The sequence below is a fragment of the Propithecus coquereli genome, unplaced genomic scaffold (genome assembly GCF_000956105.1).
Source record: "Propithecus coquereli isolate 6110/MARCELLA unplaced genomic scaffold, Pcoq_1.0 Scaffold257, whole genome shotgun sequence".
Lineage (NCBI taxonomy): Eukaryota > Metazoa > Chordata > Mammalia > Primates > Indriidae > Propithecus > Propithecus coquereli.
This window is the reverse complement of record NW_012148141.1, coordinates 369,958-382,776: the sequence shown is the minus strand read 5'-3', so window position 1 is coordinate 382,776 and position 12,819 is coordinate 369,958. Positions and strand designations below refer to the sequence as shown.

The 12,819-nt window shown below is 33.1% G+C and overlaps 1 protein-coding gene across 1 annotated transcript in view; it reads left to right on the top strand.

Moving 5' to 3' along the window:
• DACH2 (dachshund family transcription factor 2) overlaps window positions 1-12,819 on the top strand; it is a 907,491-nt gene that overhangs the window by 801,025 nt on the left and 93,647 nt on the right. Inside the window, exon 6 of the mRNA XM_012647131.1 lies at window positions 379-551. Within this exon, the coding sequence (XP_012502585.1) occupies window positions 379-551 (173 nt within the window). The remainder of the gene's footprint in view (window positions 1-378; window positions 552-12,819) is intronic.

Here is a 12,819-nt window from a genome sequence, read left to right as displayed (position 1 = left end):
GCTCTTATTTTTTAAATGCAATGATGTTTGGCTTAAAGATTTTTGTTGGTTTTTATGGGAAAAAAGATTTCATCTTATAAATATTTTGGGAGTGAAAGCAAGAACAAAGCATATTTATAATTAAAAGGTATTATATGTAGCTCAAATGTTTGTGCCCCCATAATACTCTGAAATAAAAAAAGTGTGGATATAGGAGGATTTTAAAAATTATTAAACAGTATAAAATACCATATGTACTATTAATGGCCCAAAAAGGGAAGGATAATATAATAAAATTTGATTTAAATAAAAGCCAACAAAAATGAATTTAGATGCTTTTTTACAAACTATTTTATAGACTCATAGTGTAACAAATTTAACATGCATTGTCTCTTTTAGGGCTGGATCTGCCATTTATGATGATGCCTCATCCCCTGCTTCCAGTCAGCTTACCTCCTGCATCAGTTGCCATGGCAATGAATCAGATGAACCATCTCAATACTATTGCCAATATGGCTGCTGCAGCCCAGATTCACAGTCCTCTCTCCAGAGCTGGTACTTCTGTTATAAAGGTAAGAATCATGATTTGGAAGAGGACAAATATGTTAATTACATGCAAATTTTGAAAAATATTAGCAATCCCACTGGATGTTCACTAGTAACACACAGCTCATCGATTCAATTGGTTAACATACAGTATTGATGAGTTTAGTTTCTGACTAGGCCTGCCAGGTTTTTTTTTGGTTGTTGTTGTTTGTTTTCATTCCGTGGCCACAGATCTCACTTTTAATTCTACCTTCTTGTCTTGCAATTGTGCGCCCAATGTAGAAGCCATGGGCAGACTAATCAGAGACTAGAAGAGTGTGCAAAAACCATTCCCATTGTTGGGGTGAAACAAAGTAAACACTGTGCATCCTTTTGGATTTTGAGAGACAACTGCGAGGTATAATATAACATGTAGGACTTATAGTCAGACAGATTTAGGTTCCGATTCTGATTTGCCTCTTAGTTGAATAACCTCGGGTACAATGGTTAACCTGCCTGAATGTGCTTCCTCAACTGTAAAATAAAAGTCATAGTTAATAAATCTACCCTACTTATTTCATTGGCTGTCTGTAGACAATGTAAAATATATGTTAAAACCTGTGAAACATTAAACAAATATTTATGATAATTTATTGCATTATCGTTATCATTATTAGAATACTATTTTTTCAAAAATTTATAGCTATTGGGTAATGAAACACAAAGGATATTTTATAATTCCTCATTCTGTTTCCTATTAGTTTGGCACATAGCCTCTTTCCCCTATTTCCAAGTATCACACGAACTAGGCTTTTGAGTTTGTTTTTGTGTTTGTGAGGGGGTGATATAAAGGTATGTAGGATCCTAAGACTATAGTTAATCACAGCAACCCATATATTTTATTCCTTCATTTATTTAAAAAGATATTATATCCTTGATATATACATGTTAGTATACTAGTCATTATGGGAAATTTATAAATAAGACATACTCCCTTACTTCCAGGAGCTCACAAACTCAAATGTGAGACAAACAAGTACCCATTTAACTTATACTAACAGGGAAGTGATGAATAACATAAGAGAACCACCAAGTGTTAACAGGAATTTAGAGGAAGGAGAGATCACACCTAGCTTGGAGAAGTGAGGTGGCAAGGATCAGGAAATGCATTACAGTTGATGGATTTGAATGGAGTCTTGAAATATTGATATGATTGTAATACATAGGCATGAGAGTAAGAGAAGTGAAGGCAGAGGAAATGTGACATTCTGGACATTTTTGTTTCATTTTAAAATTAGATTCCAGCTTGAGGGTCTTCTAAAACATTGAAGAAAGTTTAAAACATAACCTTTGTAGGAAAGTAAAAGAAAAATTGATCATTTTTGTAGAGCCCCATATATATTTCTATCACCAAATAGAAGTGTGCTTCCTGTAAAGATTACGGTTGTTAAAGGGTTAGACTGTCCTAAGTAATCAGAGCCCTGTTGTTTGAATATTTGACTAGAGTGTAAACGGGGAGTTAGAGTTTCTTTGAGAACAAAATTGCCAATCAAAGATGGAATAAATTGCCTATGATTTTGCAACAGGATGGCGACTGAAAAAATATGACCCCCACATACAAATTGAGAAATCCTATTAAAAAATAAAGCCAGGTGTGATTCTGTATACCAGTAGTCCCAGCTAATTGGGAGGCTGAGGCAGGAGGATTGCTTGAGCCCAGGAGTTCAAGGCATCCTGTGCAACACAGGGAGACCTTCTGTCTAACATACAAACAAAAGTACACTTCAAGGTAATGATATTGTCATACTTGCTTTGGAATGATGGAAGAATACTTTTAATAGAGGCATGCTTATGACTCTTCAAAAGCACTCTGGTTAGTTTTCATAAGGACCAGACTGAATTAGCTAAATTTTTTTTGAATGTTTGGGACTTTGAGTAGTTTTGTGAAGAATTTGAGCCACTTGGGAATAGAGTTCATGACTACCATTTGATCATTGGTGGTGATGATTATAGTAGTGGAAAGGAAAGGATCATTATCTTCTCCTTAATCCCAATATTGTTTTATTGTTAACTTATTAAAGCAATATAATTTTGTTTATTGCTGGTTAGTCTGTTTCATGTGCAACCTTTTTTTTTTTTTTTTTTTTTGAGAGACAGGATCTTGCTCTGTCACCCAGGCTAGAGTTCAGTGGCACAATCATAGCTGCTTGCCACGGCCTTAGACTTCTGGACTCGAGAGATCCTCCTGCTTCAGCCTCCTGAGTAGCTGCGACTACAAGCATGCACCAATGTGCCTGGCTAATTTTTAAAGTTTTCTGTAGAGCCAGGGTCTCGCTATGTTGCCCAAGCTGGTCTCAAACTCCTGACCTCAAGTGATCCTCCTGTCTTGGCCTCCCAAATGCTGGGATTACCTGTGTGAGCATATGCAACCTTTTTAAAAAGAAAGTTGGAACTATCACAAACATACAATTTTACATCATTTTTTAAAAGTTGACATTAGATAGATCACATGCCTATTTAAGTCTTGTCAAATACACAGAAATCATTTTATGCTGAATAGAAACTATATCTACTTTCCTATAGTTACTTTGACTAACGAAAATTGAGAAAGATATTTAATTCAAATGCCCTTTGATAAAATTTCTCTACAAATCTATTGAAAGTACATTTCCATTGGAAGATGATAGGGAATTGAAGAAAAAAAATATAAAAAGAGTTGATTTCAGTGAATAGTGAGAGGCTTTTAATAAAATTGTCAAGTTTTGTTAGTTTTGGCAAAAGTGCTATTGTATAGTAGTAAAATATTAGTTTTAAAATAATAATTCATAGGAAATACCATAATAAAAATCCTCTAAGTAATTGACAAATGAGTGTTTATGTATATCAAAGTTTCACTCTCCTTTTAAGAACAGTTATCATATAATACCAGTCATGATATCCAATTATAAAGATATAAATTTCATACCTATGTTAATCTATATTTCAACAGAATTTGCTTCAGTGTAATTCTTGGTGAAGCATAGTTTCAAGGTTCAATCTATTAGACTCTTACAGGCATTGAGTAGACCTATGTATTGAGAATTCATATAATTCTACTTGGGGGATAGAGGAATTATTCAAACAAAAACACATTTGTACTATTTACATTTATAAGTTTTCAAGTCCTATCAATTTGACATTATAAAAGAGATATTTAAATTAGTATCATTCATTATGTTACTTCAATATCTGATTTAAAGTCATGAAATCTTTTATATAATTTTTACCATTTAGAGGTATACTGTCCTTTCAAAATATACATTATCAGAAAATTTAACATTTAATGTTTAGAAATAAATGTCTTAACTATGAAATTTGATTCTTTCTCACAAATCCACTTTAAATTAGAGGAAGTCACAATAGCCCGATGCACAAAACCCTCTTTGCTGTGCATAGTATAATGAATTTAAAACACAGCTGCAAAAAAACAATATTAAAAAGTTTGGTAGATACAGTAAGAGGCTAGGACACATTACAGAAAGAGCCCCAAATATGTGCTTAGTTATGTAAAACTTATGCAAATCCACAAAAAGAACTATTAGATTTACTGATATATTTAAATTATTCCTGTTGCTTGCCTATCTTTTTTTACTCTCAGGTAAAAGTTACCCTTTTGGCTATATCAATTGAAAAATTCCCTGGATTAAAAAAAAGGCTATGATATTGAAACAAGTTTTCAGAGTGCTTTTAAACACCTACCATTGTTCTTTAGCATGGTTTCTGTTAATCTGCTGCATGTGCTGATGATTGTCACTGATGATCATGATACTCTGATCACAGTTTCCATTGGAAACTGACTGGTCCTTTAGTATGTGCTTTGAATGTTAGAATTACGTGATACACAGAGGAAGGATATCAAGTTAGTGAATGACTGGCTATACAAACCATACTTATTTCTAGCATTTAGCATTTCTAATCAAAGGGCCTAGGAGCAGCTATTTTATTAATAATCCTTTTGCATTTCAATTTTCCCTTTTTTGAAATGAATCTTTCTTTATGCTTTGATTCTATGTTTACATATAGAATTTATGTTCACCTTATAGATAGAGTCTATATCTGAAAACTGGTGAGACTAAACTATAAGTCATGTTAACTCTTCATTTTAATTCAGGCCACACAATTTGGCTTTTATTTAGCAAATTCGTTTGTTAACAACTAATTGAATCAGAAGAAGCTTCTGGCATCTGGTTTAAAAATTTTGTTGGTCTATCCATAGTTTTTGTTTTCCATTTATTGAGTTCTTGTTATAAGTCAAGTAGGTGTCGAGGTTTACAATTTAATAAGGGAGAGACAAATAATAAACAGAATAACTATATAATTCTTTCTTAAAATTTAGATAGACAAAATGAACTCATATGTACTATTTTGAAAACATAGTACAGAGTTTGCTTTTATGCCCCGTGAGTCCTGGGTTCCTGAGTCATATAACATGAAGGGTAAGTATATATAATAATTTAAATTTTTCCACCTCCTCTATGCTTAAAATTTTACTAGTAGATAATTCTTTGTTGTTCTATATTTGTCTCTCATTTCTTAGGTTGTTTAAAAGGAAAGTTATGGGATGGATACAGCTGTGATTGTGTACATATTCACAGAATATATGTATTTTTATAATGTGGCAGTCTAGTTGTGTTTGAGTGCTCATAGACTCAAATAAACACAGAACCTGGTGTACTTGTTAATGAACTTAATATTTGCTTAGTCAGATAATGTTTAACATTATAATGAAACAGAAACCTCAGATTCCTATAATGGACTTAGATATTCAGTGTTTTAGATTTTATATTTGAGCCAACATCCAGTGATATGCCTATAAACCAGCTCTCCAAAAATAAGGAAAGTCAAAATAAAAAAGAAAACCCCTGAGTTATAGTATTTGCCAATTTCCTTGACATAAATATTTCCACTATGTCTGATTTTAAGTTACCAACAGTTTAACAGCTGGCTCACTACATTAATGAATATTTAACAATTGGCTGTGGTTTGAATAGACTCTAAGACTACATTCTCCATTTAGAGTATTACACCAAATATGAAATTTTTATTAAATCAAACTCTGCATGCCAATCTTCCCTTATATCCATTAAATACAAAACAAACAACACAAACTTTTTCAACCAGTTTACCTATAAATTTATATTCCTTCAGAAAAGCACAAGTTAACTAAAAGTTTGAGAAATCCCTATAAAAGTGAATGAATAAGTAGTGTGTTTTCCAATTTAAATTATACCACTTTAACACAGAATGATACAAAATTGGAAGGTACTTGAGCATAGTTGCATTTGGTCCATTTTCTTTTATCAGTAAGTTAATATTTCTATCCCAGTGTGAAAAAAGTTTGCTGATTAGAGGTGCTGATGCCTGCAAATGTCCTTAAAGAGTGAAAGCTACCACAAGGGAGACTAGACTTGGCTGGTGTAGTCACATCAACAGCTGTGGCCTTTTTTTTTTTTTTCTTTTCACACATAGGAGAGAAAACAATATGCTTTAAGGTCTCAGGGTGATATGTCTTTTAGAAGCTTAGAGGTCTAAGAAAATACATATTTCTTAGAGTTTGATAGATTTTCTCATCTCCATGGATTTAAACAATTAAAAATGAATCTTAGATGCATAGAGCATATCTACTACAGCAACACTGCTCAGAATGGTAGCTATCAGCCACGTGTGGCTATTTCAATTTAAATTAATTAAATCAAATTAAAATGCCAGTTCCTCAGTTGCAATTAATCATGTTTCAAGTGCTCAGTAGACATGTGCTACTTGTGGTTACTATATTATACAGCACAAAAATAGAAAATTTCCATCATTACAGAAAGTTCTATTGGACAGTACTACATACATTAAGTAGGGTGGATGAAAGGTCCAGAGCCATCAGTCATCTTAGAGATAAAAAGGGTGATAAAGGTTAAAAACTTAGCAAATGTATTTCAGTTAGCCTTGCAGTTACCCAGAAAAGATAGCTATTGCTCACTATTACCTTACCGTGTTATTATTATCATCATTTTCTGTTAGAAAACAGAGGCAGAATACAGAATACACTGATTTAGCAAATGTTTAATGTGTGCAAAGGACTGTTTTACATAACTTTGTTAAAAGCACAAAAATGAAACAGACATAGGCCCCACCCTCTAAAGGATTTATAGAATTATATATCATTTCTGGCTAGGGCCATGATAACTAGTTAACCAAGTAAGATGCATGTAGAAGAAGGTTTCATCGGAGGCAGTATGATATAATGGCTGTCTGCCTGGATTTGAATCCTGGTTTCACCATTCATTGTTATGTGACCTTAGGCAAATTAATTAACCTACATGTGCCTCAGCTTGCCTTATCTCCCAATAACACGGGGTTGATAATTGTACCTATCTCATAGCATTAACGTAAGTCTAAATGAGATAAAGCATGTTAACACATTTAGAGCAATGTTTGGCACTTAGTAAGCACAGAGTGTATGTTAGCTAATATTATTTTATGTATGTTTTAGACTCAAGAATCCCTATAGAAATAGTAATAAGTAGAAATCAATATCATAGCCAAAAGCTACTATGAGATAATAGTAGCTTCCTTTATGTAGGTTTTTCTGTGTATTCTCTTATCAGTACCAGGACCAAGAGTATCCCACCATGAGATTCACCTACAGGTATTGGCCCCTCTTTCCAGAAAGCATTCATTCGCCTATAGTGGCTGCCTTGATCTCAGTGCCCCAAAGGAAGGATTAGGAGCCTGGTGGGGGCTGGAGAAGGGTGCCCATTCTAATATCAAAGTTGATATGATTTGTACTTTCTATTAAGTAACCTTTGAATGTTTACATGTGGATTATGTAGTCTTTAGTTTGAACTATGGGCATCTACATGCCATATGAAAACACCCATAGGCCTTTCTTCCATCCCCAATGAGGCATATTAGGCACTCAATAAATATTTGCTGCATGAATGAATAAAAGCTAAACATTCACTGAATATTAAACTCTGGGGAATGTTTCCAACATGAATCATCATTAGTAATACCAGCTTTAATTCCGAAAGTGGAAAAAATGTTACAAATTGCAAACAAATAGGTGTTACTGTTGCTGTTGTTTTGCCAGGAACTAGTTTATGAATATTGCTACACCAAGCACATACTAGCTTTTAGTTCTGGCTCAGATCCCTTTAGTGTTGGCTCAGCTATTAGCATTTGTAGCTAATAATTAATATAGCTATAACATGAATTGGAAATTGCATTATGATCATTAGGCTTGTGAGACTATTCATCCTTCAGTTATATCACTAAATGTGGCAAAATCATGAGGGCAAAAATACGTGAAATACCTGACTGGTGTGAAAGTCTATTCCCTATGTGACATTTAAATGTCTTATAATACATTTTTTTCTTTATTTGTGGGAAAACTTTGTAATGTCAGTGTGCCATAATTTTCTTTGTTAACAAATTTAAGAAATTTAAGAAGGAAGCTGTTATTTGGCTGTTTACCAATACCATCTGATTAGCTGTGTTATTTGTTTGGCTGAGCAGCTGGCAATTAATGAATTGATAGGAAATGGTCACAAGGCAGTGGCATTAGCATGTGAACATCTGGTATTAAAATTAGTCAACACAGAGAGGGGTTTTGGGGGATAATTCAAATCCACTGAAAAATCACTACTTGTATCTTATTCTTAGTGCTGTATGGAAAGACAAAGCTATTACTATCTTTAGAACATGAGATTAAGATGCATTGAGTGAGAACTGAGGATTGTTTGTGTTTGTTTGGGTGAGTGGGTGGGTGAGTGCAGAGTTCCAAGCTCACAACGTAATTTGGAAACCATGCATTTTTCCACTGAACTATCCATTCTCCCACTTGAGGACATTTATATGCTATGAACAGATAGTATGGCCGATTCCCTTATCTATTAGCCTCTTCCAGAACAAGTTCATCACATTGAAGATGTGAGGGGGACTTTGCTCATACATCACATAGGTCACATATAGGGTGTGCGTATGATATTGGACACTTTCATAGTTACATGTTCCAGCTGCATTCCCTATCTGACATTATTTCGTATGCACAATATAATGTTGCTTCTTCTGAGTCAGGATTGATATTATGCTTTCAAAACCACTGCAGAGTGAAAACACCCCCAATATCTAGAGTATTTTCTCTGAGTAGTAAGTTACTTAACCACTCTTAGAGATAAAATATAAGTGTTATGGATTCATTGTTTAATAGACTAAAGAAATACATACATGACAATAGCTCCTAGCCTGGAATAAGGAGCTTAACAATTACTAAATCGCATTTTTATTTCCTTTTTAACCTCAAGAGCCCTTTTCCCTGTTTTTCTTTTTAAGTTCATGAAAACTCTGCTATAGTCATCTATGTTAACTTTAAATAAAATGATAAATCGGTGATCGTGGAACACAGAATAGTTCTTACATTGGTTCATAAAGATCCATAAAGTGTCATGCTTCTAATAGTATTCAGAGATGGCAAGTTTGAACATTAAATTCTTCCCTAGAATGAGTGGTAAGCCAAGTTAGTAGTGAGAATGAACAAACTTTATTTTGCTGTCCCTGGTTTTATTATTAAAGTCTGTCAAGTTACACTCTGTTCTGTTTCTGCAGAACTCTGGTGATAGTACAGAATGAGCACATCAATTAAATATGAAATATCAAGACAAATACATGAAGAAAATATCTAGCATTCAGAGAAACTTCCAAAAGCTACTCCTCAGCAGTGAAATGCCATTAAATCCTTTAGGAACTCATTAATAGATTAGCATTTGGAAGACTAATTACAGTGAGAGTTGAATTCAAATTAAATAAAAATAAAAAGACAAATTATATACTACATAATTCTATTGAATGCTTGATGAGAATCAATATAATAAAATATTAGAGGCAACAAGTCAACATTGAGGCGGCTGTTATTAAAAGGCAACGAACACACGTGCACATAAATATAACCACACGGTAGAGATATTTAATACACGTATATTAATAATTCATAAATTCTGTATATACTACTATATTTTCAAGGATGAAAGGACTATATTAAGATGAAATAAGTGATCTACATGAAAATGGTCCGAGTTGATACTTTAGTGCCAATAAACTAAATCCTAAACCAAATTGACTGTGTTAAACCTTGTAAAAAACGGAATTTTTAAGCATTGCCCCCACTCTTTATTAAGATTCAAATGTACTTTCAAATGATTTAATATAGTGAGCATGTCTTTTAATGATTTGTGATATATATCAAAAGAAAAGGAAATGGTATGATAGAGGAGGGGTAGTGTGCACTAATAACATTTTCTATAATAACTCTTTTTAGGCATAATCCTTGAACTGTATAAGTACATGTAAGAGTTAATGTTAGAGTTATTATTGAAGATAATTTTACTCATTGCAGGGAGGGATTTGGTCATGTGTTAGAATATATCAATTTTGGAAATATCTCCCCTTTGCGATTTTGAATCTGAAGACACTTCTACAGTGTTTCAGAGGAGCTACAGCTATTTTTGATGGGGTGGGAATGAAAGACATGAAGAGTAACAGGGTTGTAAAAGTCATAAATGCCCCATAAAATGAAGTCATGAATAAGTAAAAATGATTGGGGTTTTAGATTTGTAATTTTCCTTTTTAAATGCCCTTATTGATTTGTTACAAATACTGTTAACCCTGTATTTGGCAAATGGTGAGGACATTATCACTTGTGTTCTCATTTGTAATAAAATTAGATTAACTTGCTGTGAAATTTTATCTAGGCTGAGACACAACAGTAGCCACCTAATGAACCACAGCACATTGCAGTTAAGTAGCTAAATAGATGCATACTGATTACAGGGCTGAAAAATGGGTCTGTTTACTTGCAAAGAATAAATTGTTCATAGAACTATTCATTATTTTAGGAGATATTAAACATTCCAGTTCCACATAGATTTTTTAAAAAAATCCTACCTAATTCTTAACCAGTACAAGACACCTGATTCATCTAACGTGGTTTACATGGTGAAAAAAGTCTGACTTCTGTGCTGTCTTACGAAAATAATAATGAACCTAACCTTGATTGAATTTGGAAAGTGCAAGCCATGAAATCTTACAGCAGAAATATTGCATCTTGCAAAATGTTACTGTCACTCTTAATATTCACTCTCTAAATCATGTTCTCACAGTTAGCTTATTGTTTCACATAACATGCTGTTGAAATATCAAAGGAAGAGTGTAAACTATTTTGAGTTCATATTGTTTTACCACATGTTAATTTTAAACGTGTTGGGGGAATCTCTTATTACAGCAGTGTATTTTTTCTCATTATTCATAGCCTTTTCTATTATTTATGTAGATGTCCTTTCATTTTTTTATTCAGAATGAACTTTCATTTTTTATTAGGCAGAATGTGCAAGACCAAGTATTGTCAGTTGGATTCTCTTGCTTTTCCAAACCATCAACTGTATCAATCACTCAAAATTTTTTCATTTTTATTATGGTAGCATGTATTGCTGTATGTGTGATTCCTGTTTGCCACTACACAGTGATTTTTGTGTCTTCAATTCTGTTTTATCACAGTAACTGCCAAACTTTGTCCCTGTCCATTCTTTCAAAGGTCAATCAGACTTAAATACAGTTCATTGAATTACACATTTTTTAGCAAATTTCCAGTGTTAGAATTCAAAGACAAATACTGAATGCCCTATACTTTATGCACATATTTTGGCACAGAACGAATGAGACACAACTTAAATAAAAGACAAAAATAATTTGACCTCATATAGGAAATTCCTTTTATTGATGTATGTGTGTGCACACATTTAGAGAACTATTTAGAGAACATGTTTTAAAACATTACAGTTTAGGTTGAATTTTACAACTGATTACTAGTGTTTGCAAAAAGTGAAAGGATGTGGTATGAGGATTAAATAGATCTTGCTGTCCATCCCCATTACCATCTCTCCAAAATATGAGTAGAATTATTGAGGGAAAAAAATCTTGATACCTTTCTTCTCTTTTGCTTGTGCATTTCTTTTGATTTTGCCTTGCATACATTGTGTGACAACTAGATATTTTCCTGCATACTAAATATAAATGAAATGTATCAGTTTACTACTCTGTTTTAAAACAATGTTTTTAAGGGACAACATCTATAAAGTCCTTAAAATGTAATATAAATTAAAAATTATCAGTATTTAATTAGCATATACTACTATAGCTAATAAAAATATACTATTCATTTCAGTAAAGCTATTAAATGCTAATAAAATGTTATATAATAATGTAAAACACCATTTAAAAATGAATATATTACATCGATTACTATATTAGTGTTCTATTGCTGTTATAACAAATTACCACAAATTTCACGGCTTAAAACAATTCAAATTTAGTATCTTAGAGTTCTGTGGGTCAGGAGTCAGACATGGATCTCATGGGGCTAAAAGCAAGGTGCGGGCAAGGCTGCATTCCTTTCTGTAGGTTTCTGGGAAGAATCTGTTTCTCTGCATTTTTAAGCTTCTAAAGACCACTCACATTTCTTGGCTCATGGCCCTCTTCCTCCATCTTCAAAGTCATCACTGTTGCATCTCTCTGACCATTTTTCTTCAGTCATAACTCCCTCCGATACTCCTTTTCTGCCTTTGTTTTCCACTTTTAAAAGCTCCTGTATGAGGGCAGGTGGGGATAAAAAAAAAGAACCCTTGTGATCAGATTTGGCCCACCAAGATAATCCAGTATAATCTCCCTATGTCATATTTCTCAGTCTCATATCTCCAAAGTCCCTTTGGCCATGTACAGGCAAGAAATTCATAGGTTTCAGTGATTCAGATGTGGATTAGAGATGACATCTGAAGCCTGCCACAATGGCAGGCATTGAAATATGTTAACTTTTACTAATAAAATAATAACTTTTAACTCTCTAGCTAATACTTTTGCATTAAACAAACACAGGTTTTCTTTGGGTGATCTAAAAATTTTGGGCTTCCCATGCAAAATCAATGTGAAAATGTACAAGCACTTATTTGACAAACTAATTCTTTTAATGTTATGATGATTAGAATACTGATGTGATTACAGGTAATTAGACAGAACATTTAAGAAATTTATTATGGATGAATTAAATATTTTATAGAACATTCTGTCCCAGCATGTCTATCACCCAGTCACATTTATTGCAGATATGCATAAACACTGCAATTTGTTTCTTTTATTGATCAAAATTTTGGGCTTCCCATGCAAAATCAATGTGAAAATGTACAAGCACTTATTTGACAAACTAATTCTTTTAATGTTATGATGATTAGAATACTG